At 37.8% G+C, this 27,943-nt stretch overlaps 2 protein-coding genes across 2 annotated transcripts; one reads left to right on the top strand and one right to left on the bottom strand.

Moving 5' to 3' along the window:
* The first annotated feature begins 9,293 nt into the window (after window positions 1-9,293).
* Window positions 9,294-10,246, top strand: LOC122061692. The gene is made up of 4 exons (XM_042625110.1): window positions 9,294-9,574; window positions 9,685-9,916; window positions 9,995-10,108; window positions 10,227-10,246. Exons 1-4 carry the CDS (start codon window positions 9,308-9,310, stop codon window positions 10,244-10,246), a joined length of 633 nt encoding a protein of 210 aa, XP_042481044.1. The 5' UTR covers window positions 9,294-9,307.
* Window positions 10,247-12,357: 2,111 nt separating this feature from the next.
* Window positions 12,358-20,725, bottom strand: LOC122060456. Its single transcript, XM_042623544.1, has 2 exons — window positions 20,401-20,725; window positions 12,358-12,978 (listed from the first exon to the last, which is right to left on the bottom strand). Exons 1-2 carry the CDS (start codon window positions 20,538-20,540, stop codon window positions 12,843-12,845), a joined length of 276 nt encoding a protein of 91 aa, XP_042479478.1. The 5' UTR covers window positions 20,541-20,725; the 3' UTR covers window positions 12,358-12,842.
* Window positions 20,726-27,943: the final 7,218 nt, after the last annotated feature.

Below are 27,943 nucleotides of genomic sequence, written 5' to 3'. Positions count from 1 at the left end.
CCCTATGTTGATGTGCTAACTTTCAAGCTTTTAACCCAAGGAGAGATTGTTTCATGGCATGGCATTCAAGAAGGATAGTCAACTCTATGTATCGATCTGTACCAAGGGCAAAATGATTCAAAAAGTGATTTTTTTTTAAAGAAAAAATTAGAGCAAACCCACTGTTATGGTCTATATAAGCAATCCATATCATTATTGTTTCCAGATAATATGAATTAAATCCTTTGTCTAGATGAGACATGGTAACCAAATAATTGTCGAGATGACCAATCAAATTTGAGAAGTCAACTCATTTGTCCATGTCATTAAAATGAAAGGGCCACCCTGCAACTTGTATGCAAAATATTTGCTTTTGCCCATGAGAGAAGTTTTTTTTTTTTTTTTTTTTTGGGATCCTTGTCTTTGTATATCTTGATGTTTTGAAGAGAGAGAGAGATCAGGGGGACAAAACCCAAGTGGGAGGTCAGTTTTAATGACTCAAGCCTTGTCTTCAGTAGAGAGTAGAGAAGAGCACTAAAGCACTCAGATACATGGAAGTGATTAATATAATAAGGGTTAGGGACCTGATTTTAAGGGGCAGGTCCTTCCCACTCCCACTGACCCACAGTCCCACAGTCCCACAGTCCCACTCGTGTGCACGACTCCTTTGCTGGACTGAATTCCTCTTGTTTTCTTTACAAAAATTGTGGGGTTGAGACTCAGATTCGTGCAGACATATGGAGTCCACCCGTGTGAATATTATACTCCAATATTATATTATTTTACTATATTTATAAGTAATATAATATATATATATATATATAAGTAATATAACAATCTATGGAATGGGTTGGAGAAGACAGCATATTAAAGTACAAAACATGTATCTAAGTAAGTTGTGAAGTTGTGAAAATATATAATTTTAGAGAGAGAGAGAGGGGGGGGGGGGGGGGGAAATGACTCTTTGATAATATTTTTAAGAGCTTATAAGGCTTAAACTTTAATTGGTAGCTTATTTGTGGAGAAATATAATTTTGGAAACAAAATTAGAAAAATGATAAAACACCTCATGATGAATAAGCAAATTAAGCATGCTTCATGCCATGCTTTCTTGGTTAGAATTCTCAAAGTTTTGATATAGATTAGTCTTAATTACAAGTGTTCACCACGTCTTCTAGACTAAGTGTACAGGTCAATTTTTAATGAGTCCTGTGAAATAAGTTGCATCATTTGAGTTGACTCAGTTGAGTTTTGCAAGAACTAGGGAAAAGTTATTGACCATTTGGGCTATTTTATGTCAAAATAGATTGGTGGTTGTGGAAGTCCTAACTCTTAAGCACAAGTTAGGGTGAAACAGGACTGGGTTAAGTCGGGATTTCTAGAACTCCAGTACAACCCTAAGTCCCCTTAGTTCAAAACAAGCCTAATCTGACCTTGAGGTCAGATTGAGATATCTTAGCCCAAGTTTAACCCTATCAAGCTAAGCCTAGTCAAGCCCAATCCGGCCCTGATTGACCTTAATTTTGTTAGGGCTAGATTGCCCCAATAGATTTTTTTTTTCAAATGTGTTCTTATATGCACAAAAATAAAATAAAGTAAATATCATCAACATCCATTATTCTTACAAATAATCATAAAGTCTTACACCCTTAAATGTAATATGTAATAATTAAAATATATTTATATAAAATTGGGGTTGGGTTAGGCTCAGCTGAAGGTTTTAGCCTAGACCTGGCTTCGCCTCTTCCAAATTGAAAATTCTAATCAAAGCCCACCTTGTCGGCATAAAAGCCCAGCCTAAGTCATGTTTAGGTTCAAGGCAGGCTCAGGTTTACAGGCCCAAACTTACACCCCCTATGAGCAAGGTTTTAGTTCACAATATCAGTGTCAAGTATCGATTGTCATTGATATTGATACTATCACATTGATTCGTAACAGGGAAATTTCAATCTAAAAAACTATAAAAACACTTTTCAACTGGATCATGTCATATTGATATCAGCCTCCATTGACATAGTTGACATGATACTCAAACCTAAATTCGTGGAGCAAAGTGAGAACTCATAAGCATAAGAATAGATAAGTTAAGCTAAAATATAGAAACTCATACATGACCTGAGTCTACTCTCACCCGACTATTGAACTCAATGTTTTAAGAAATTCAAAATCAAATCAATTTTGATTCTATCTGACTCAACTACCCCGATCCATGTAAAAATAATTAGAATTATGGTATTTTTCAACTGATTCTAGCCAATTTCGATCAATTCTAATCCAATTCACTCGGTTGGGGACCGATTCAATGACCGATTCCATTCTTGATAACCTTAATTTAATTGTAATTATTGGTTCAAAGCATGCAAATTGCATATCAATATCTATATCTATTTCCACCACATGGGCTTAGCCTTAATTAGCTAACAATCCCCATAACATATGTATACGATATTAGAGAGCTTAAGTATGCCATCATTAATTGATGAGTGACAATAGTCTTAGATGCCTAACCATGCCCTTATCAAGAAGACAATGGTCGTCGTGTCACCTAGAGATTGGTTAGAAAGTGGGATTTTGTGTGACCCTAGAGATGACCTAAACTAGCAGGTTTTATCTAGCCAGCTACAACACCATTAATATGTTGGCCGCAAGCTTTGACTTTGACCTTACCAAGGACCAATTTAATTACCAATAAGTGGGGCCCTAATAGAAGCATCTTATCATTATCTTTATCAAAGAAGAATGAATCACGTAGAAAAGGCTACCAATAGGTTACGAGGCCGGCCTGATGTGGGGGACTTGGAAACCGTTCCTGTCTTTTTTATGGTCACTGTCCCTATAGGGACCCTAATCTCTCTCTCTCTCTCTCTCTCTCTTTTGTGGGTTTAGGTTTTGGTGATTAGTCTTTGTCTCCTGAGATTACGTTTACGAGTTGACTTCAATGGAACATAGAAACATAAACCTTCGAAAATAGATTTGAAGATATTTTGGAACCCAATGAAAATTAAAAAATGGGTTACTCTACTAGTGAGCTTGATGGTATGCATGTCTTAATGCACATAGTGAAGAATAACTGATGCCATGATATGGAATTGATGGGATGCATGTCATATGTGAAGACTCAAGTGTATTATTTACCTACATTCTCTCTCTCTCTCTCTCTCTCTCTGGGTCATTCAGGGTTGGGAGACCCAAACAAAACTAATAGGATTGAAATGACCAAAATTGGGAAGCCTATCTATGAAAAACAAAATAAAAAATCAGAGTTTTGTTTAAGTTTCTTAACCCATGGTGAAGAGAGAACCTCTTCATCCATGGGATTTGATCGGAATGGAGAAGGATATTTCAGACTTTCAATAATAGAAGTAGAAGAAATGATGAAACTCGCTGTCCTCATAATCACAGCATCAAAACAATATAGGTGAAATGATTTATTCACCGACAATGAAGAAAATTTAGACTAACATATGTCCCCACATATGTCGAAAGCTTGTCTACTTTCGCCTCATTGCCCCTTTATGGCAATCGAAATCACGTCTAGACTTTTTAACCATGCATATAGAATTAAGAAATTCCATTAATTTAGATACATCATAAAACGAAGTAAATCATTCCCATGACCATCCTTTAGATTTAGTATTGCCTTAGGAAACAAAATGTTATAGCAAGGACTGCAGTTAAACAATGTTTCTCAAGTTTCAAATTTGAGAAACATTGTTTCTCTCAATAAAATTATAAGAAGTCAATGCATGGAAAAAAATCAGATCTTAGGCCTAGAGATCTAGCAGCCAATATTCTTTTTGCAAAATCACAAGACAATAAATAAATAAATAAATGCCACTTAGTTTCAATTTCTTTCTTTCATATATTTTAGCTTAATTTTAAACTAATTGGGGCAGAGAAGTAACTAAGTAAGCACTATAGTCAATCAATTCATTATCCCCCCCCCCTTTTTTGTGCAAAATATGATGGCCACTACGATTATACAGGAGTACAAGAGCCACTGAAGGGCCAAACAAAGACCCACACAAGGGTTCCAACAAGGGTCCCGATAGACCCACTTATTCAAACTACAACTACTAATAGTATTAGTGCTCGATCCATGTCATCATTTATCTATGTGAAATTTTTCAACCCTATAAAATTAAACCACATACCTAAAAGATAAACTATTGGATGGCTGAAAATGAAAGAGAAAAAAAAATGCCTAATTTTTAGGTGTATAGCTTTGTTGCACAACTCAGATGGCATTGGAGAGAGTGGAATGGAAAAGCTTTAAGCTGCCTTCATCAACCACAATTTGTTTTGTAGGTATAGAGGATAAGGAGCAAGTAACTAATAAGGTCCCCAACCTAAGATTGGTTCTGGCAAAATCGGTAACATTAGTTCATTGCATGCGTCTCTTTAAATCTCCACAAAGCGCATGGTTTGGTTAGATAGAATGATAGATTAGAGCTTGAAGAGTTTTAATTGTCTCTCAACAACTCAGCTATTAGGTATAATTGGTTGGAACCTTGGTTTTAGGTAATGGATTCGGATCGATTGTTTCGGGTGATTCGCATCGGTATTAATTGACATCGATACTGATACCTAGGCAATTTTGGATCAATGCACAGTATGAACACGAGGCCTATAATAAAAGTCAATATCTTCAAGGGTAAGGTGTATGATGCGTTTGATATCGATACCGAATACCATGGTTGGAGCAAAAGCTTCACGCAAAGTGAAAGAGGAATCCCTCAAATCCTCCACTATGACCATTGGCATCATAAGGTCACTAGGTAAAAAAGGTAATTTCAACTTCGTACAATAGGAAGGTGAGAATTAATGATGACATAAGAGTCGAATCATAAGGTCACATCACGAATATAGAAGGAAGTTTTTCTTCTGCACAAGTGCGAGACATATAGTCCGCCATTTTAATGGGATCGGTTTTCCTTCACCTATGGTGAAAAGAGTATCTCTTCAATCATAGGATCTAATGCACCTGATCAAAGAAGGGTATTTCAAACCTTTGTCATTATTGGCGGAAAATGATGATGAGGCTCACTATCCAATGACAGAAAATAATGATGAGGCTTATTATTCCAGAAGTTTTAATCATAGCATCAAATCACCATGGAGGAAGAGATTCTCTTTTCTAACAAAAAGCTTTCACCCCTTGAACAACACCATCAGGGTGGAGAGAAAGAGAGAGAGAGAGGTTTTCACCACTCCATCATAGAGCTCAAAAATCACTATAGAGTTTTAAAACCTTCCCCAAAAACCCCTTACACAACAGGACACGTCGACTAGTACAAATGATCAAAGCTTATAAAATTTTCAGAGTTGGAGGTGGATGATGATGATGATGATATCAATTGAACTTCCAATATCTAACTAGCCCCGATGATGAGCTGGTTCTATTGGGCTATTAGAAATACGGCTGGGGCAAGTTTATTTTCTGGAAGGAATAACTTGCAGTAGATGATGAGTAAATTTAATTATAAATTGCACAAGTGTGGTGGATGGAATCTTTATTTATTGGCCTTGGGCACTTTATGTAGTTGAAGTTCAACATTGTGAGAGAAGTGCATTCATTAGAACCGAGATCATCCTAGTGGGCAATTATTTTGGGCCAATAAAGAGACATGGTCCATCCCTCCCTATTTCTCTCCATCCATAGTGAATGAAGAAAGAATATTGTCATTTATCCCCATGTGATCCTCTAATGTGATCGAAGAAAGGATATTCATAAAAAGCGATTTAGGTGCCGTTTGATAACATTCTGGGAGAATGTTTCTGGTGTTCTTCTATTCTGCGGGAATGCAAATAGAACAGAAATATGTTTGGCACGTCCGGTTCATTTTTGTATTCCCCCGGAATGAACCAATGAAAAAGAATGAGTAAAGAATACATTGCAAGAGTACCAAAAAGTTGCTTTTCTATTCTTTTATAAACTTAAAAGAACAATCCCCTATTCAAAACCCCCAATCCCTTTTCTCCATCTCACGATCAAAAAACCGCAAGTCCTAAGGAAAACCTATTGCAGGTTTTCACTCTCAGGTTTCGCCGCTGCCCTCTCTCTCCTTCGTCGATTCCCTCTCTCTCTCTCTCGGTCGCAGGTTGTTAGTATCCAGGTGCGTCGCCGCTGCCCTCTCTCTCCTTCGCCGATTCCCTCTCTCTCGCTCTCAGTCGCAGGTTGTTAGTATCCAGGTGCGTCGCCGGTGCCATCTCTCTCCTTCACCGCTTCACTCTCTCTCTCTCTCTGTCGCAGGTTGGGCGCAGGTCAGTCGTCGGTGCCCTCTCTCTCCTTCGCCGCTTCACTGTCTCTCTCTCTCTCGGTCGCAGGTTGGGCGCAGGTTGGGCGCAGGTCAGTCGCCGCTGCCCTCTCTCTCCTTCGCCGCTTCCCTGTATCTCTCTCTCGGTTGCAGGTCGGTTGCAGGTCGGTCGCCGGTGCCCTCTCTCTCCTTCGCTGCTTCACTGTCTCTCTCTCTCTCTCGGTCGCAGGTTGGGCGCAGGTCAGTAGCCGCTGCCCTCTCTCTCCTTCGTCGCTTCACTGTCTCTCTCTCACTCGCAGGTCGGTCGCCGGTCGCCGCTTCCTTGCCTCTCACGATCGTCGCTTCCCTGCAACTCACGATCTTCCCTGCAGCAGGTATTAACAAAACTCTCTCGATATCCCAATAAGCTCTTAGATTTGGCATGTGGCATGTCCAATTCATTTTCCAATTATCAGATTTCAATGTTAAAGATTTGTTCGGATTTTATGTCAACTCATGAAAAATCCAGACTTGAGATCAAACTTATCATAAAAGTGAATAAAGGTGGCATCTAGTATGAGGTCGGTTATAGGCCTAGTTCCTGATCCTGATTCCATTTATATCCAACCAACTTAGGACCAAAGAGCTTGTGTGTCTTTAATCTGTATACTTTTGAAGCTATTTTCTATGTAATATAAGGTAGACAACCACATACTAATCTTACGAAGGGATTTGGGACTCTGTCCTCCATCAAAAAAAAAAACAAGTGAGAAAAAGAACAACAACCATATGCCAAACTATAGTAATCTTGTTTAATTACAAACCTAATGTAACCAAATCACTCACTGGCAGCTACATATAGAATATCCCATCAGTAAAACTCAAACTGAAAACTGGGGAACAAAAATTCATGCCAAAGGGACGAATTGAAGGCATAATACAATCTTTAAATTCCAGGTTGTTAGTATCCACATCACTGGGGAACAACCAAAAGGCTTGTCACTGGCCTTCCTTTAGCACTAGGACTTTACTATTGACCTTTCTTTCTGAATTATGATTTCTGTAATATTATACCATTCAACAGTCCTCATAATAAATATCACTTGACTAGGTTTTTAGGACAGTTAGATCTTTTCTTAGTTATTAATTTTCTCCTCTTGTTCATCTACTCTAAATTGTCTGATTTTAAATCTTATCTTATTATCTTCTATTTTGTTCATTAGTCCCTATCATTTTTCTTGTTATTTCTCTGGTTGGAGATCCACCTTATAGGTCCCTTTTCCTGTAGAATATACTTAGAGGATTAAAAGACCAAAGTTACCATTATTGATCCTTTTTTAAACTAATAAAATCTTCAGTGCTTAATGATATTGATATTTTGGAGCTGGAAGAGGGCTTTTATTATGTAAACAAATGGAAAGATCAATTTGAAGTTCTTGAGCATGATGTAAACAAATACCTTGCCAAAAGACATGTATTTCTTTTTTAAGGCTATAATGAGATGTGTTTCTAATTTTAGAGTAATGGCATCCACTTCGAGAGCTAATAACGAGGCAGCAAAATGGACTCAAAGCGAACAAGATTATCTCTTGAAATTAATGGTTGAACAAGTGAAAGTTGGTAATAAGAGTTCTAGCACTTTCAATAAAGGTGGGTGCAACAATATCAAGAAGGGGCTTGAGGAAAAATTTAATCGGTCATTTACGATGGTTCAATTAAGGAATAAGATGAATAAAATGCGATTCGATTACAGCGCTTTCAAGAGACTACTGGATACTACAGGTTTTGGTTGGAATTCCATGACGAGGACCTGTACAGTTGAAGATGACAGTGTTTGGGATGTACACATCAAGGTATACTGTACTTTTATATGATTTTTTTAATATTCGGTGTAATTTTATCTAATAGCTAGTGTGTAAAATTTTCAGGCAAATCGTGATTGGTCAAAGTTTAGGAGGAATGGGCTACCACATTGGCCTGAACTATGTATAATTTTTGGGGATTCATATGCTAGTGGGATAGGCGGATTCGGGAATGAATCTGATTTCAGGTTTGAAGAGGAATCGAGAGGTGTTGATGATGAGGTGGATGCAGATGTAGATGTAACTCCAACTACTCCATTGGCTAATACCTTGCCAACAAGTTATTATGAAAGCCAAGATCCAGGAACTGATCGTCCTAGAGTCAACAGAAGACTTGATAGGACACCTACAGGATATAGGAAGAAGAGTAGGACAACTGGTATTGAACGCGCCACACAGACCCTAGCCGAGTCAGTAGCAAACAAGAATACTTCAACCCCTAGCTCAACTCCAATGGGTCTCACTCCAAATACCACAGATTTTAGCACTTCTACTTGTGTTAGATTATTGGAAACTATGAATGATATCCCAAGAGAGTTGCATATTAAGGCGTGCAAGAGGATATTGGTGGATCGGGAATGGAGAGAATTATTCATTACTCTCAAGGATGAAACGAAACAATTGGCTTTTGATGTGTTAGATTGATGGATGAAAATCTAACCTTTTTTTTTTTAATATGGATGATTGTAATGAAATACATTTAAGACCTTTTGTAGTATGATCGATATATTTTGTTAGTTACACTTGATGTAAAAGTGTAATATGGATATTTACACTTTATGCTACTTTTCTAAATATGCCAGTTAAATTTTACTATTATTGTAGCAATGATTCTGTTGGATGCCTTTTTGTTTTAAATACTTATTACATCATCTGATAATTAGGGCATGTTGGATGATTATAGTTTTATAGATCTTTTGGAAAATTTGTATTAGGGGATAAACATTTGTATGATATTAACAAGTTTATAATTTGTATGAATCAGTTATGGCAAATGTCGATAATACTCCAATAATCTCCTCTACTGACGACGATGTAGAAGAATTGATTCTCGCAACATTGTTGATAGTACAATATCATTATTCCAGCGATTTATACAATAGAGAACCACGCAGGGATAGTGCATTCACAGGGGCAGCATGGGTACATGAGGTGTTGCATGGGCATGCAAACCGCTGTTACGAAGAATTTGGCATGGAATGACATGTATTTTTAAATTTATGCCTACTAATGAGACATCGTGGTTGGTTACAAGACAGTCGCAAAATTAGGGTAGATGAGCAATTGGCAATGTTCATGTTCAGAATAACAGGTGTAGGTCCTACTAATAGAGCAGTTGAGGAGAGATTCCAACATTCAGGACAGACTGTCAGCTATTACTTTGGCAAAGTATTGCAAGGGGTGCTTAAGCTTTCTAAGGAGTATATCAAAGCCCCATCGTTTGATGAGATTCCTATGGAAATAATTGCAAACAACAAATGGTGGCCATATTTTAAGGTAAATTGGCAATTTTCTTTCTAATAAGTTTACATCATTTTTTAACTTATGATCATTTTTTGTTTCACATAATAGTGCTTTTGGTTGGTTTTTTGTTTTATTTTAATTAGGATTGCATTGGTGCCATAGATGGTACACATGTTACGGCTATAGTTCCCAAGGGAAAACAGATCCCATATCGAGGACGGAAGGGGATAACAACCCAAAATGTGATGTGTGCCTGCTCGTTTGACATGAAATTCACTTTTGTATATGCGGGTTGGGAAGGCAGTGCAAATGATTGTCGTGTATTCAATAGAGCCCTAGAGGATCCTACTTTACGATTTCCTCATCCTCCCCAAGGTATATCAATTCCCAAATTATCATGTATGCAAATGATTATTGTGTATGCTTTTAATGTCTTGCTTTATCATATTGTAGGGAAGTATTACGTTGTAGACTCAGGATATGCGAGTAAGAATGGATACTTGACACCATTTAAAGGAGAGAGATATCATATACCAGATTATAATGGAGGCAGAAGACAACCCAGAAGTACTAAGGAATTGTTTAATTATAGACATTCTTCTTTAAGGAATCATATTGAGCGTTGTTTTGGGATTTTAAAATCAAGATTCCCTATTTTAAAAAACATGCCTCAATTCTCACTTAGTTACCAAAGTTATATTGTGATAGCTTGTTGTGGACTTCATAACTATATTAAATCTGAACAAATAGCAGATGCGCTTTTTCAACAATATGGGGAAGATGACTACTATGATCCTAATGAAGAGAGAGTCAGGGTAGTCAACGCTCACGGAGAACAAGAAGATGGTGATATTGCGAGTACTTCTACTACAATTCATCAGGGCAGTCAACGTGTACAAGGAAGACAGATGAATGAGCTAAGGATACAAATTGCAAATCAGATGGCAGTAGATAAGGGTTACCCCCTGATTTGATTGTTTATGTAATAAAATTTCAAGACACCTATTTGCAGCTATGATTTTTATTTTGTAATTCCTATAAACTTGAATAGTAGACTTTTGTTTTCTTATTAAGATAACTGTGGAAACTCTTTATGTTTATATTTTATTATTTCCTTTAAGTAATAGTATTTTAAAAGATAGTTTCATAAACAAATTATTTCCTTATTTAAGTTAAATTTGACCATAATAGCATGTTTGTAATTATTGATTTCTTTGTTCAAAAGTGAATTTTCATTATTGTACTCTCCAGGAGTAGAAGTGTTTGTCAAACGCTGTTTCTGTTCTTTTCCTGTTCTAAAGCCATTTCTGAAATAGTTTTACCAAACGTTGTTTCTGTTCCGCCAGAGTGTCTTCACAGCATGGAATCGAAAAAGAACACTTCTGTAAAAGAACACTCTCCAGGAATAGAAGTGTTATCAAACGGCACCTTATATCCCTAAGATTTCACACATTATTGTGCTCATCAAGAGTCATAATATACACAGCTTTACCCCCGCTTTGCAAAAAGGTTGTTTCTTGACTCAAACATGTCACGACTTTATCATAATAGAGCAACCTTACTTTTGCACTAAGGTTTGCCATCCTTTGAAATGCTTGAATTATTTATTTTTTTTTGGTATACTGAAATGCTTGATTTTTATTGCATCCAAATATAAGGATAAATTAATTTTGAGAGAGCATTCTTTGATTAAACAACTTGGGAGAGCAATCAATGAGTTGGGATAAAAGGGTTTTAGACAATTGAGAGCAATGATGTCATTTCATGTAAAAAGAGAGAAAGACACATGAGTTAATGTACCAGAGAACCCCCCCATTTAATTCTTTATAAAAAAAAAAAAATCTCAAAAAGGTTGTTTTCTCTTTGTATAAAAGGATCCTTGAGCAACTTTATAGGTTCATTTTGATTGCCCATAGGCTTACTCCAAAGGACTGAGAATAAATTCAAGGGTCAAATAATGTTTTGAATATTATTTGAAAGTAACTCCAAGACTATTAGCGTGGGTAAGAATTTATATGCATCCACCTCTTAGTTGTCTGACCAAGGTATCATCCCACATTCATTCCTAGAATAGATAAAATAAAACAAAAACATGAGTCACGTGTGAATTTTTCATTTTTGTGAACAATGACAAATTCTCAAGTTGAACACACGTTAAATGGCAAAGTATTATCACCATTTACAGAGAAAATTATGGGAAAAAGATCGTCACCATCTTCCATGTCTAAGACTAGACACGTCCAGGCAAAAGACTATGCTGCCTCTATGCACTAAATATGCATCTGCGTGACCTCCATTGGTATGCTGTATGTGCACCAACGCAAGCAGTAGCTTTCTCTTGCCCAAAGGATATATATTAAACTAAAATGACAAAAGACTTTTGAAGATTGCAAATCACCAGCTATCTCAAGGATGTGTCGGTAAGAAAATCCCATTTTTAATGGAGGTTTACAAAGGGCTACTTGAAATTGTTATAAATTGTGGAAGCTACTAGCGCAGCTGGCTTGGGGCTACGTTACCGGATATTCAACGAAACCTAAGATTCAAAACTACTCATTATCCAATAAAGACCTTAGATTGCTAATAGAAAAAACAATCAACGGCACCTTAAAGAGACTTTCTCCATAGTATTCCAGAAAACCGTATGCTTTGGAAGAAGCTTGACCCCTTTCGGAAGGACTATTGGTTGATCATAAAGAGGGTAAGCAAATAGACCAAAAATAGTATTTGACTTGGATATGTATCATTGAAGCACCAAAAGCATTAATCCAATTGTGAACGACGAAAATTCCTGCATGGAAAAGAAAAAGAAGCCATTTTTGACAGAACCGAACCTCAAATTTAATGGACAAAATTGGTTACTCTAGAACAGAAGAAAATCCATTACTGCTTCACAGGAAGAAAAAAAAAAAGACCATGAGAAACGGGAGGGGGAACATTAAATGATCTTCAAAATGACTCCTTAACTACTGATACGAAAGAGGTCATGCGCAGCAACCTGCAATAGATATTCCCCAGAAACCAAAACATCCACTCCCGCTATGAATTATCAGATAGATCAAAGCACTTGACGGACACATGTATAACATTCCATGGCAACAGCAACAAGAATACCCAATACCTTTGGGACGCCACGAGTATGGCTGGATATATCATATGTCTTACCAGATGCAGAACCCACACACAGGTTTCTTCTAGGTAACCTATGAATCCAACAAACTAAATTCTGAACCAACAGCAAATCCAATAACCAGTGAATACGAAGAGGACAATAACAGCATAATCAAAGGAATTAGTGGCTTCAATCATCCTTCATTCGCCTGAGAATTCTGGCAGCCCATCGTCTAAGACGTTGCTTCAGTGTGAAGCCAACGACAACACCGACAGCAAATCCAAGAGCACAAAGCTTTGAACATGTCCACAATGAAACTACTTGCCTGCAATAATGCATATAGAAAACCAAACGACTCACTTCACAATCATACTACCATCAAAATTGGCCATACAGTATTGTCCAATGTCAGATCCCTAATAAAGCAGATAACGAGTAGGTTCCTCTAAATTCAAATTTTTGAAGGAAACATAAGATATACATCTGAAATGATAACATTTTTATTCACTTCACAGAGTAATTGAGGAGGTAAGTTATCCACCTATGATGGAGTAATAGCTCAAATGGTAATATAAAACAGAAAGGATCGAGTTTTCCTCCACCCCATGGAGTAGAGATTTAGATACCTAGTGTGATGCTATGATTGGACTCTGAGTTCATTAACGTCCACCCCCGATTATTCACGGTCCAAAATACCCTTCTCCAGTCCTATCAAAGGGTCAGATTGGCTGGACGAAGAGATTCTCTCTTCACCATGGGTGGAGAGAAACTGGGTCCGAACAGAATGATCTAATATCTTGATAACCCAGAACCGTGTACCTGTTTTAATTAAAATTTTATGTGAGATGACTCCAAATGCTAAGCTAACCCAATATTGAATGACCCATTCAATGTGGTGTCCACAAAAAGCGTGAGAAATACGCTGCTAAAAGTGTTGTTGGCACACACAGAAGGCAAGCCTCACCATTTGCCTTTGCACTAAACAGATGAAAGGTTAAGCAAATCCAGCAATCCAAGAACTATAAGATGCCCATTCTGTCTCATAACTCTAACATCATCCACCAGAGGTGCAAAATACGCAGGCAACTCACATTTAACGTTTCTGCCGTTTCTGTTTCAAGAAACAGCAGAAACATAAATTTCCGTCTCTAGAAACAGAAACGGAATTGAAGGTGTTTTACAAGTCATGTTTCTGGAAGTTGATAGTAACCAAAGAAAGAATGGCCACGAGTCGTTTCCAGAAACGGAGAAACAAGAAGTAGAACTTGTTTCGCCTGGATCGTTTCTTGAACCATAAATAGGTAGAAATTTCAATTTCTATTTCTGAAAACAAGTGAAATGAAACAGTTTTTATTAAACGCTTTTTGTTCCGTTTCTGCCGTTTTTGGACACACGTTTCTTGAAACGTTATCAAACGAGCCCTTAGAAAACAACAGGAAACACATAATGCTAGCTGTTCAAGGAACAATAGCATCATAGGCCTATTAGAAACAACACTTTGAATTCTTTGAATACAACTAACCCTATCAACTACAATACAGAATATGCATATTCATCTTCAAAAGTACAGCTCTACTATTCATCCGTGATCAGAAAACTATTTATTTTGATAGGACCACCATGACAGTCAATTGGGCATGGGATCTTTTGACTTGTATATTTTCCTAAGCAAAATTGCCAAAATGTGTGCTCGCACCATAGTTTCTGTTAATTTTTTGTTAACAATCCCAAATCTGATATTTTTGCTTCCGTATTAAGCTATAGCCACTATCCCCCCCCCCCCCCAAAACAGGAAAAAAATAGGCCCTAATTTACATAGCTATTTAGCAAGATTTCATGGAAGGACTGCATTGGACAAAATCCACACCATTCACTACCACAGGAGAAGCAACATATTCAATTTTTTTTCCCACAGATCTCCTAATGTAATACTGTATTTTAAGACTCAAAAAATAGACTCAAACACTAAATAAGAATCCTTAACTAGTAAGGTAACCTAAACTAATTAGGAAACTGACTCAAAATAGGGGTGGACTTATAGAATCCTAATCCAGCCTAACTAAAACACGAAATAACAATTAAAATAAATAAATAGAGACACTTAACTAAGTAATCCCGTATGCCTAGCCTCTATCCATATTATAGGCCCATTAAAGTGGGGCTTATTTCAAAAAAATTCTCTCTAAAAAAAAAAATGGTCCATTACAAAGAAAACCCATTGAACTAAAGATCTAATAAAGATATATAACCCAACCCAATGCTGATTTCTAATAAAATAAGCCCATATTTCTAAGGAATAAAAAAATAAAAAAATGGAAAAATTGGATCTATGTCCCAAGAATTACACCTGCCAAGAAAAAGTCCTTTGTTTTGGTTCAGCCCGTAGTCACATATGAAAGAGCAGGCGGAATAGGTGATTGTTTCTGCAGGGGTTGGGCTAAAGTGGGTTATGTCCCCCTCAGTATTTACTCTTTCATGCTTATTTAAATAAAATTCTAGGGGCTTCCCTGGGATCCAGATAATATTCAGGTTATTAAAAATAAAATAAAAATAATAAAATGGTGATTTATCTGCATCAATTCTCCCGGACTTGATAAAACTCCACCTCAGGTTCTAGAATGACGATAGGGAAACAACATATGAGTAGCATCTTTGACCACTCCCAAACAAAACTCAGGTGATGTAGGGACATTAGGAATAAAGTAATATCAACTATGAATGTCATATTCAAAGTCCTCAACTTTGGTAACCTTCTCATAGAAGACTTGAGGCACAAGTTCTACATCTTCAAGAACATCATCATGATTGTCGACAATTTCTTGTGGAGTGTTCTTGACCACTACCTCATTTTCCACTATTTCAGTTTTGTCTACTTTGATCTCTTCAATGTAGACCTCTTCAGTAGAATCTTCTAAATCTTGACGTTCTGTCTTTGAAGCTTCAAGCACTGCCTCTTCTTTATCATCACAGTTCACTGTAATCAATTCAGCCTCATCTTCAACTTCATGCTCCTTTTCTTTGAATGCTTGCTTTGTTTCTTCCTTTGATGGTGCAAAGTTGAGCTCAACTTTTGCTTTAACATAGTTGATGTCAAAACTTATAACACTCACCAACTTGCAAACTGAACTTTATATATTGTTGCTTCAAGTTCTCTTCATCTTTCAATGCATGCTAGTGGTAATCTTGTCAAAGAGCAAGCTTCCTTTGGATATGTTCTGGTAGATACTTTTCCTTCAATACTTCTTTCATTTCCTCCATAGTCCAAGGCTCTCGTCTTCTATTTCTAAAGTCTTCCTTCATGGAATCCACACCAATATTTTGCATGACCAGTCAATTGCAAGTAAACAAATCTAAGCTTCCGGTTCACAGTCAAGTTGTTCCAATCAAAATATTCATCTAGAGAATCTAACTAATCACGGAATAACCATGTATGTCCAGCAAAGTAAGGATCTTCTGGATTCACCTTCTTCGTAGTAATATCAGTCCTCCTGTGGTGGGCATTGTTTTCAGATGTAATCCTTTGAGCTCTCATGGTATTGTTAACAATTGAACCAATAAATGGCCTTCTATCACTCCATGATTTTCAAAAGGTGCATCACATGTGTAAATCCTCCGTGGACCTTTTGTCCATGAACCTCTGAGTATGGTTGCTAACTGTAGATTCTGTTGGATACATTGCCTCACCTTCAAGAGGTGCATTACTGCTTTGTATAAGGGATTAGGGGAAGCAATTCAGTTTTCCGTTGCTATCAACCTTAACTGTTCATTCATTTCTTATCAAAAGTTAACTGTTGTAACATCTCCAACACCTAACCATAGGATCAGGTGGGTCTCGAGTCCTCAAACTATTCTCTGCCATAGCTCGGATAACACTTATGTAATACTGAAAAGGAAATAATTAACTCAATCCTTAACTAATAAGGTAACCTAAACTGACTAGGAAATTAAAATAATAAAGGAAACCGAATGAAAACAGGGCTGGCCCTTATAGAATCCTAATCCAGCATAACTAAAACACTAAATAGCAATTAAAATAAAGAAATAAAGACACTAAACTAAGTAATATCGTATGTCTAACCTCTCTACCCATATGCCCATTAAAGTGGCTCATTACAAAGAAAACCCATTGAATTAAAAGTCCAACAAATATATAATACAACCCAACCTTATTTCTAATAAAATAAGCCCATTTGGGCGGTATATTGGCATCATCTCCACATCTCTCACTTTTTTGAGTCTTAAAGATAATGCACTCACTATAACAATGACAAAAAGACAAACGGATGGGGGAGAGAAAATGCTTCAACCATAGAGATTAAGATGCCAAGGTGCCATCTGGTAACACTCTGCAGGAGTGTTTCCGCCGTTGTTTTGTTTTCCAGGGACAACTAAAATAGAACCATGTTTCGCAACATCAGTTCTTTTCGCGTTCCCATGGAACAAACCAGACATTTGCAACAAAAAATGGGACAAAAATGAAAAATCTTCTTTTGTTCCAAGAAAAACTTTGAAAGGGAAGAAATGCAAGTTTTCCCAATAGCCTCATCTCTCTCTCCGAAATCTCTGCGACTCCCACAAACCCACCATCCCTCTGCAATTCCCCCACCTTCTGTAACTCCCACCCCCACGCTCCTCTCTCCAATCTGTCTCAATCACACCCATCTCTCTGAAAATATCACTTTTGCCACTCTTATGACCAACCACTCAACCTAGGTTGACCTACCATTGACTTCCAAATATCTCAGTCTCCTCCCACTTCTCTTATAAAAACTAACCATTCCCCTTCCATTAGCATCATCACAGTCAAAATTTTCACAATAAACCCAAAAAAAAAAAAAAAAGAGAAGAAGAAGAAGAAGCATTAGAAGCGCAAGAGGATGTACAAGAAAACGAAGAACCAAGATATCAGATTTTGGAAATGGCATAGGAAGGTTCAAGGCTTGAAATCAGAGTTGAGGTTGGGCCTTCTGTGTGGTGGTTATCCTTCAATGGACAAGAATGACAAAAAGGGTGTTTTCTCTACGATCACCGTCGACAATGAGAAATTGTGGGGTGGCCAACATTTTGCTCTTTCCAGAAGAAGAGTAATGTTGCTCAAAGCCTCAAACTAAAAATAAAAAATCCTTACGACATGTTACAAAATGTGTTTCTACCCTGCAGAAGTACTCCTTGAGAATAGAACCCAAAAAGAATTATGGCTAAGGGAAACTCCCACGGAACAAAAGTGTTGTCAGACGTCACCTACTTAGGCTGTGTTTGGTAAGACAACTGTCCTGTATAAATGTTTGTGAGCTAGAAGTGTTTTTTCCTTATTTCTATTTTCAAGGAAAACTTATGTGGGAGTGAAACGCATTTGGTAACAAGAGTTTTAAATCAGAAAAGAAATAAAAACAAGTTTGGAAGGAACTATAACAAAAGCACGTCCGGCACTTCAACAACACCAACAAAAAACTCAGCCTCATCCCAACTTAATGGGGTCGACTACATGGACCCTTTCCCTCTAATCAGCTCTATCTGAGGTCACACTTGAGACAATACCTAGAATATGCATGCCATTCCTCACTACTATTACAGTTATTTTTGCCTACCCCCCCCCCAGCTCTTTTAGCTCCTTTAATTGAAATTAGATCACTCCTTCTTATTGGGGCATCTCCAACCCTTTCATTGAACATGGGTCATACCACCTCAAAGGGCTTTCTCGGAGCAACTCCCAAATCAGTTCTAATGTGTTCATTCTTTACTTTATCATTCCTTGTTTTGCCGCACATCCATCTTAACATCCTCATCTCTACTACAAATAGCTTCTCCATGTGACACTACTTTCATTCCTTACTTTATCCTTCCTAGTTTTGCTACACATCCATCTTAATATCCTCATCTCTACTACACATAGCTTCTCTATATGACACTTCTTAATTGCCCAACAGTCCACCCCATGCATCATGGCCGGTCGTACAACTTCCAAGATGTAAGGTTTTGAGGCATCAACAGTCAATAGGAAAGCAAAAGATGAACCACTTCAAGGCCAAACCAATATCCAAAAATTTAACCCCAAGGTGGTTCATTTCGCAAAGACCAACACCTCATAATGAAGAGGTTATGAGTTCAACTCCCCTTGGGACCTACAACAACAACAACAAACTCAGCCTTATCCCAACTTAATGGGGTAAACTACATGAAACCGTGCACAGAAAGGGAAAAAAAAAAGGAATTTCAATCTCAACTATGGAAAAACTTCAATCATTGTAAGATTAGGCAATTAATAAGATGCTAGAAAGAATGCGAGAAATTAAAGACCAAACATTCTCAGCTCCTCCTATCAGCGCAGCGCACTAAATATCCACACTAACAACCAAAATCAATAAAAATCATAATAAGGCTGATATTAGTTTAAAAGAAGTTTCTTTAGTGATGAATGATATTCTCTCCAGCTTGGGGCGCTTTAGGAAAATAATAAGTTCTCTTTCCTACAAGCACAATTACATTTTGTTAGTACACAACAAAGCAAGGAACCAAAAAGGGGACGATCAACCAAGGTGTTTTGCCTCAAACTAGTAAACAACATAAAAGTGAAAAAACAATCGACCGCATTCTCATGGGGCCAAAAATCCAACCAAAATTTGAACACCAAAAATAACACTATCCAGGTCTCTCTGCATGCTTTCAATTTTATGTTCTTAAAGAATGGAAAATGGCAGTACACAGTACATTCTTTTATCAATAAAATGGAAAGAACCAGTAGAGATTCTACCTTTTGTTTTCTAGCTTTACCATGACTCACCAAAGATCAACCTTGCCACTTTTAAAACATAAAGCCCAGAAGATCAGACATTGTTCTTAGCTCATCTAAAACCCAAATTAACAACCCCCCCCCCCCGGGTCCTACAGGCTACAGCAGCAAGTTCCTTTAACATTAAGCCTCCAATTATAGTAAACCATACAAGCCAAATTTTGGAGCTTCCTGGAAACCTAGGGAGTTTAACTAACATTTTTAGAAGCAAACAAAATGTCAGATTATTCTAATCGAGCAGTTGGAAGCCTAACATCCTGGTTCTAGAGTTCAAGCTGTCCTATTCCCCATGAGCCTTATTAAAATGGATCAACTAGTCTAAAACAACCATGTGGGTAAAATAGCCCCTCAATTTGATTTCTAATTTTGGAGTAAGAACCCTCTCTTCTGTTTTTCAGAGGGTAAAAAGCTCAATATATCAGCACAGAACATCTATTCTAGAAAACCAATGTCAACCCCCTTCAACATGTGAGTTCAGTGCCCAAATCTGTTGGGCGTCAGTGCAGCACCTACTAGTAACTGTACATGCAACATAATCCTAAGCTAGAACTTTGAATGAAATACATAAAAATCATGCACTTGACGAGAAACCCAAATTGCCATAGTATCATTAGACTAATTTGACTACTATTAATATTTGCGCTCGGAAGTTTAAGCTGCGCATCATTAGACTAATTTGACTACAAACCAGTGACAAAATTCTCGGACAAAAAGCCTGGAAATGGTCCAGACAGTGAGGGTGTCCAACTCTATAAGATTTAAAAGGGGAAAATAGTCACACCATATTCGAATTAATTCAGGTAACATCTCTGCTCAGAATGAGTCGAGCTCAGGTAAACAAGGCAAAGTCCCGACTCAGTTTACTGATTAAGACTTTAATAGTAAGTAATGACGAATTAAGATAGAAGAAGAATGGAGAGGAGAAAAAAAGATAAAAGAGCGAATCAATTAAAGTACCTGGGAGCTCGGGTGACCAATACGGCAGACTGGTCGCCGGAGTATGTTGGGCCGGCGAAAGCTCTGTTGGAGGAAGAGAGGGAAGAGGTCAGCTCTTTATCTTTCGAAAGCGAACGAAGGCCTTGCTTCAGTCCCTCCATCTACAAAATGCGAATCCAATCAAGAACAGCTCGACGAAGCAACGTAGATTCCACACTCACAGTCCACAATAGAACTCCATTTCTCGAGAATGTGTCGCGTGGGTTCAAGGAAGAGCCGAAGAGCTAGGGTTTAGTGTTTAAGACAAGAGATTTGCCTCTGAAATGGAAGCAAAATTTCCGTCTCTCCTTTAAGACTCGACCTATATAAACGAAACTAGCCATTGACCATCTAAGTCTTCTTGGACCGCTTGATCCTTTGTCCAAAAGTGGGCCCGCATCCTTTGTGGACCGTTTGATCTTAGCAACGACCAACCGAAGCTACTGCACCTTGACAGTACGATTCAAGGAAAGGGTGTCAACAGGTCGGTTTAGACCTGTTTCATCGGCTTTAGTATAAGAATGTGTGAAATCCGAACATCAACCAATAAGAGTGCACCAATTTTAGTGTGAGAATTAGTAAAATTCAACACATGAACCAATAAGGTTGCACCAATTTTGCTTTGATTTTGATAATTCTTTTGATTTCGAATATCGGTTTAGAATCGATTTGGTTTATGTTTCATATCCGTTTCATCTTGATTTACCATGTAAATATATTCAAAAAATATGAGAAAAAAATATATATGCTTTTATGAATTCCGAATATTGATTTCTTATCCGGTTATATCAATTTTGGCCCAATTTTTAAATTCAATTTCAATTTCATCTAGTTTGATTATAGTCTTACAAAACTTCATCTCAAAACATGATTCAATAAGTTCATATCAATTTCGATTCGATTGATTTTGATTCAACTGTATTCCATTGATTCAGGACAGGTTTTGACACCCTTGATTCAAGAGATCAGAATCAGCACCAAAATGAGCCACCCCCGATTCCAATCCAATTTTAATGAATAAGCTTGAATTGGTGAAGTATTTGTAGGTCTCACTGAAAATGGATTTTCTTTTTCTCTTCGTTTTCTTTTCGGTAGCATCCATCGTATTGCATTTCATGGCTAATTTGATTACAAACGAGCCAATCCTTCCTTGTTTGGGCATCCTTAAATGGATGGGTTCGTGTAGGAATTGAGCTCCCATAGAAATTTTATTTAAAAAAAAAAATATGTTACAACTCACAATAGTCTATATATTCGGATGTTTAAAAGATGTAGAATTTCTCAAGTTGGTAAGCATGGTTCGCAACGGGATAAAAATTAAATTCATCTTTAATGTTTTATTAATATAAGGGAAAAAGAAACACACAACACCAGAGTGCATATTTCAGCATGCCCCGTCTCACATGATGAAATGTGTGACGCACACTAACACTTTTTCTCCCATTGTGACCCATGTGGGCTTCATGTGGATATTTCCATTATATGCATTGCCATTGTTGCAGTATTCTAAGTCCTCCCCACACTTGGCATCATGGGGAACCTTCTCCCTATATATATACATATGAAAAGGGAGAACCTTCTCTAAGCTCCATGCTAGGGGTGTCAATCTGTCGGGCGGGGCCGATCTCGGTCGGGCCTAACCAGGCTTGACGGTATGAAATTTTTGCACTGTGAACGCTCGTTTACTTAAACAGGCCTAGGTTTGGGGGGCATCGTATGATTTGTAATCTGATCGATCGGTGTTGGGCTTTAATCGGGCTACCTTAAACGAGCCTTAAACAAACTATAGACCTATTTAATTCTAAACGGACTTTAAACGGGCCTATCCTAAATTCATTTTTCAAGCGGATTAAACTATTGGCTTTAAAACTAATGGAGGATAACATTCACAATTTCGGAACCATATCTAAGGGAATCATGTTTTTTAAATGTAATTTAAGTTACAAGAATTACACACTTCTTAACAATTGAATGATCCAAGAACATTACAAACCTGGAAATTGGATTTTTGATTCACTGGTATACATAATACAATGAAAGAAAAAGCCTACTTTGGGCAGCTGTCTTTCCCTTCAATTATTATACTACTTTGGGAGTTGTTTGACTATGTTAGTTTTTTATAGATATTATGCACATTGTTTGTGCTCAATCTTATTATTTCAATGAAAACCAAGTTGTTTGTTGGTGCCAAACGTTTATCTTTTCTCTGTGTTGTCTTTCTTCACAATGAAATCACAAAGGTCACCATATTTCTCCTTAAAATCACATATGTCCATTGTATTGTAATCAGCTATTAGTTTAGTCCTACCTATTCCTTACTCATATTTTGTAGTATTAATGGTAGAATAGGTATTTATAATTTAAGCATTTTTCTAAAAGGGGACGGGTCGGTTGGGATAATTGAGTCGATTCTAATAGACTACTTAAGTGATTCAGGCCGGTCGGACACTCGATGGATTACTACTCTGCACCGTAAACGCCCATTTAAATCGGGCCTTAAGAGAGTCGAGCTGGGTCAAGCCTACCGATGCGGGCTCATGATTGACACCCCTACTCCAAGCCAACACCCTCTCTCTCTCTCTCTCACTTGAAATGACATTGTTGCCTCCTATGTAGGAAATTGTTTTGCATACCTCATTGATGCACCTATCTATGCCGCTTGATCGCAAAACTAATATAGAAGACACATTCCCTTTCTTTTTTTCTTTTTTCTTTTTTTCTCTCTCTCTCGCTCTTTTTATATGAAATAATCAAAATTATACTATAAAAAAGATGGATAAAGCATTCATCACATCTGTCATGATGCACATATTCGTCTGATGTAATCTAAATAATAATTTTAAAGCGTTGAAGCCAACCTTATATTAGTTTACAGAGAGGGTTCCCCACATTCGCTAAGTTGCATGTCGCGCCATTGATGGAGCAGATAATGGAATCACTCATATGAAGCCTATGTGGTCAAAATAAGAAAGAAAATAATAAATAAATAAATAAATCCTATATGAAAAGAAAATAGTATCCAGGAATCACAGATATTAGAACGACTTTGCTATTCATTATTTGTGTATTCTTACTTGTACACAACTAGAAGAGATGACCATCTCAAGCCTAATGGGTGATACTTAAATAGCGGCGTGTATATTGATTTTCTCCCCGTAATATCAATTTATTTAAAAGAATAGATAGTGTTGCGGTGAATTTTGATTGGGTGATCTTCCTAGTAGGAATGGATCTTCCACTTTAGACTTGCATAGAAAAACAAACCAAGGAGAGTCGGGTTGATCCGATAGAGGATTCTCCGATGACTAAGTCAGATTTTCTTATTAACAACATATACTCAAAAGAGTTTCACTATGAAGTGATCAATCCCCTTTTCTGGGTTTACCTTGATTTTTATATGTAATGGTTAATGAATGTGGTAGTTATGGATAGTCCCTCTTTGACAAGAAGTCTGTTCTAGGTAAGAGATCTCTTGGGAGAGTCCTGTTAGGTAAATTATCTTATATGCTTAGAAGTCCATGCTTGGACGAATCTTTTGAAGATTGCCTTCATGAGTTCAAAGCGATAAGATTTACTAACCTGATAATAAGATTTGCTGAGTTGGACTGCTCTTAATTTTCGAGATCGCACTAGTAAGCTTGTTGAGGTCAGGTCGATTGTTCGACATACCCTGTTCAGCTCATACCCTACTCAACCGGTATATAGAGATTGTAGGTACAGATCTCCCCGGGGATCATCTGCAAGCTCTGTCACACCCCGTTCTCACAAAATCGGATCGGTGATCAGGTTAACTCCGATTAACCCAAACCTGCCAGGATCATCTAATACAGTACCCAACCACAACATACACCCATCTAAGATAAACGCTCAAAAGTTCAGCGGAAGACTTAGTTTACCTGTAAATACCCTCAATATACTTGATACCTAAATTGTAGTATATAGATAAATACATGCGGGCCTGCAAACATGATATTTATAAAAAAAAGAATAACAATTCACGTATCAAGTACACAAAAATGGGTCATCAAAAGAATCAAAAAGTAAAAGTTTGTACGACGTCAATACTACGGTCCCGCAGCACAGCCCTCGCACGTGCAATTCGTATCGTGCTCATACTCCTCGGGAACCCACCAATCCTCATCGAAAAACTCAACTGTGGGGCCCGACCCTTAATCTTCAGGCTGGTGACCTGCAAAATCATCTAAAAGTGGTGTGCACGTGGGATGAGCTCACTAGCTCAGTAAGTGAAAAGAAGGACCACACAACAATCACATACATATGCACTACATGCTATGCAATTCATTTTAAACCTCATCCACCTAAACATTACTAAGTTTTTGGTTTAGTGCTACTACAACCACAGTGCGCGTATACTCTGGGTACAAGCCGCGAACTCCATCCCGCGATACGCCCATAGGGCTGTCGAAGAAGGCCCACCGTGAGTACTCGAAAAAGTATAGCATGCCGACTACCGGCTCTCAACATAAAAATAAATGACAGAAAGTAAAGGTGGTGACTCCAGCAATTTAAAAGCAGTACGATTGACCCTCTTGAATATACCACTAAGGTTGCCGACTGTCCTAATGACCAGTCGGGCGTATGTCTAACCGCCACAGTGACCCGACACCCGCGACCATTGCTTCCCCCCAAGTGATAATCCAACACCTTAACCCCTGTTGGGAAGGGTCGTAGCACGGGAAGATGATAATCCTAAACGGCATGCTCATATATGACATAGTACGATTGCATAGTATCACCGCGTCTCATTCCATGGGCCACTAATGCAATCGTTTTCAAGCTGACTACGACATCTAGTCTAATAATGCATCATGCACAGTGATCCCATCATTCATCACATAAGCACATCAATCATTTAGCATTGAGAAGTAGAACACCACACGCATGTCATAATCATATGAGGATGACTAAGCTACACATAATTTGCATGATGACATGGCTAATCTAGATACAATTGAATGATGTCAAATAAGTCTTAAAATAAAGTCAAACGTCCTCTTCCCACTTACTTGTTGTGTACAAAGACTCACGCCCGGTACGAGTGAGATCAGGCGCGGGAAACGTAAATTTTGGTGAACTTATCATAAGTGAATGGGATTAGCATTTCACCACTTTAGGGTCAAAACTAACAATATTTGATGATTAAATCATGTTTATAATCATAAAAGAAGGTCGCACCTCCGTTTTGGGTCCATTCGGACACAAAAATCACGTTGGAGGCATCTCGGGTGGGTCGGACAGCCCACTATCACGGCCCACCGATCTTCTCAGGTGGGTGGGGGGCCCACCGGTCGGTTCGTCGGTCCTGACCCACCGGTGGGGACCAAGGGCTGGTCCTCTCAGGCGGGCAGGTTAGCCCGTTGGTTGGCCCATCAATGGGGACCGAGGGCCTGCCCTCTCAAGTGGGTGCCCTCAGGCGGGCCGTTCGGCCCACCGGTCTCAACCCACCTGTAAAGGCGAAAAAATGCCATTTTCCCGAAACTTTATCCAATCTTTAGGGAATCAAATGGGGTTTTTCTAATCCTATTTTCCACACATTCAAGGTCTTATAAGATGATTCTAACCTAGATCTAAGTTAGATTTAATGGTTGAAAAGCCATCCTACCTTCTTTGTTCAATAACTTCTTCCAAAACCCCAAAATTACTTCTTAGCTGAAGAAATCACCAAATGTTTCTCTAACCTTGTAAACACTTTTTCAAATCCTTCAAAATCAACACATAGACCATCTATTAAACCTTAGGTTCATCATCTCAAGTAGGATTTACAAGATCTCAAGAAACTCTCCCCAAATTAAGGATTTTACTTGGGTTTGGTGAAAGTTTAAGGAATATAGCATTTGCTCACCTCTAATCGTAGATCTCGTGTTGGGGATCGCTCTTCAGGCGTCGGAATAGAAAGATCAAACTTTGGCGCCGCTTAAATCCATTTATTCGTCCTCCTCCTTCTCCTTTCTTCTTCTCCGTTATCTTTTCTCCCTTATTTTCTTTCTCCTCTTTACTCCTCTCACCAATTATTTAGTGTAATAAATGAGAAAATGAAAAACACAATAATGCTATTTATACTTTTTAAAACCACTAGTAACCACATGGGTGGGTCACTCAGGTGGGTGGATGCGTCCGCCTGTGACCGCCCACCTGAGGGTCGAAAATTGGCCAACAAGTGGGATTTTGATGGAATTTGACTCTCGGCACAAGGTATATTATACGTATGCACTCTAGGTTGCGGCTACATACCAGCATTATCCGTATATGGCCTTATGATATGTGCATGTGCATGGCTTGGGTACACCCATCTCCTCTGGCACTGACTCGGCCTTGTTTGGCCAACCTGTGTTCAAAGTCACCATTGCCATCATGGTCCATATGGAACCCGCCTTAACCCCCTCTGTTTCGGGTCCTACATGGTTAAACCGAGTCAACCGTGTAATTAGACCAGGTTTAAAAAGTAGGGTATCACAAGCTTGGTTCAGCCAAGGGATGACTTGGGAGGTTAAGTAAAAATATCACATGTCTTTGCTCGTGTTGTCATTGCATAATTGAGGTCAATCTCCTCATCGAGATTCCACGTGTAAGGCCGCATATCGATGCCTGATTGGTGGGCGATATTTTTACTCTCACTAAATAGGAAGAAGAAAAAAACAAGAGATGAGCCTATATACAATGATTTCATGATTAAAATTAATTATAAGGATTTTCCTATTGAAATACCCCCTAAGGTGTCAACAAAATTGTAACCTTATTTTTTTGTCCTTATAGTATAACATACTTTTCCCTCCTTTTTATTTTTTATTTTTTTTAAATAACATAATTTTTTCCCATAAAAAGTGCTTTAAGTTTTCACATAAAAAATGCTTTATTGAATTGTTTTCCCAACGAGGGTAAGTAACATCATTTCATGTAAAAAGTGCTCTAAATGGTGCATTAAAATGACTTCAAAAATTTTAAAACTTTTTTTGTATTTCAACATTAAATAATTTTTAGATATAAGACAATGGATAATTAATATGAGATCTTAATTTCTAAATACACCTAAAGAGTCGTAATTCAAACTTCTATACTTGATAAGCTTTATGGTTTTCTAGCCTTCTTTATTCGATGGTAGAGTCTGTTCATATGGAGTAAGAGCTTATATAAAATTTCAAGACATCACACCACCCACATATAAAATCATTAGGAAAAAGATCTCCAACTCCCACCACTTATCTGTCACCCATCCAATGGCTGGGAGGTAAATGGTTGGATACTGAAGTAGTTGGAGATGAGAGGACCCAAATCAGCCAATCAGTTAAGGGAAAAAAAAATGCTACCCAATACTGTTTTGTATGCTCACATACATGGGGGAGTAAGATTTACAATTATGTGGGCTAGCATAATATAAAATTTGTTTCAAAAAAATCGATTTAGTGGTGTTGACTACAGACGGAGTAAGCAGAAAGGATCCAATATTGGTAATGATCTCTATAGAGATATTATATTTTATTAATACACCTTAATGGTATGAAATATA

This window comes from Macadamia integrifolia, chromosome 14 (assembly GCF_013358625.1).
Source record: "Macadamia integrifolia cultivar HAES 741 chromosome 14, SCU_Mint_v3, whole genome shotgun sequence".
In the NCBI taxonomy this organism is placed as follows: domain Eukaryota; kingdom Viridiplantae; phylum Streptophyta; class Magnoliopsida; order Proteales; family Proteaceae; genus Macadamia; species Macadamia integrifolia.
Note: the sequence above shows the minus strand (reverse complement) of the source record. Positions and strands in the feature narration are given on the sequence as shown.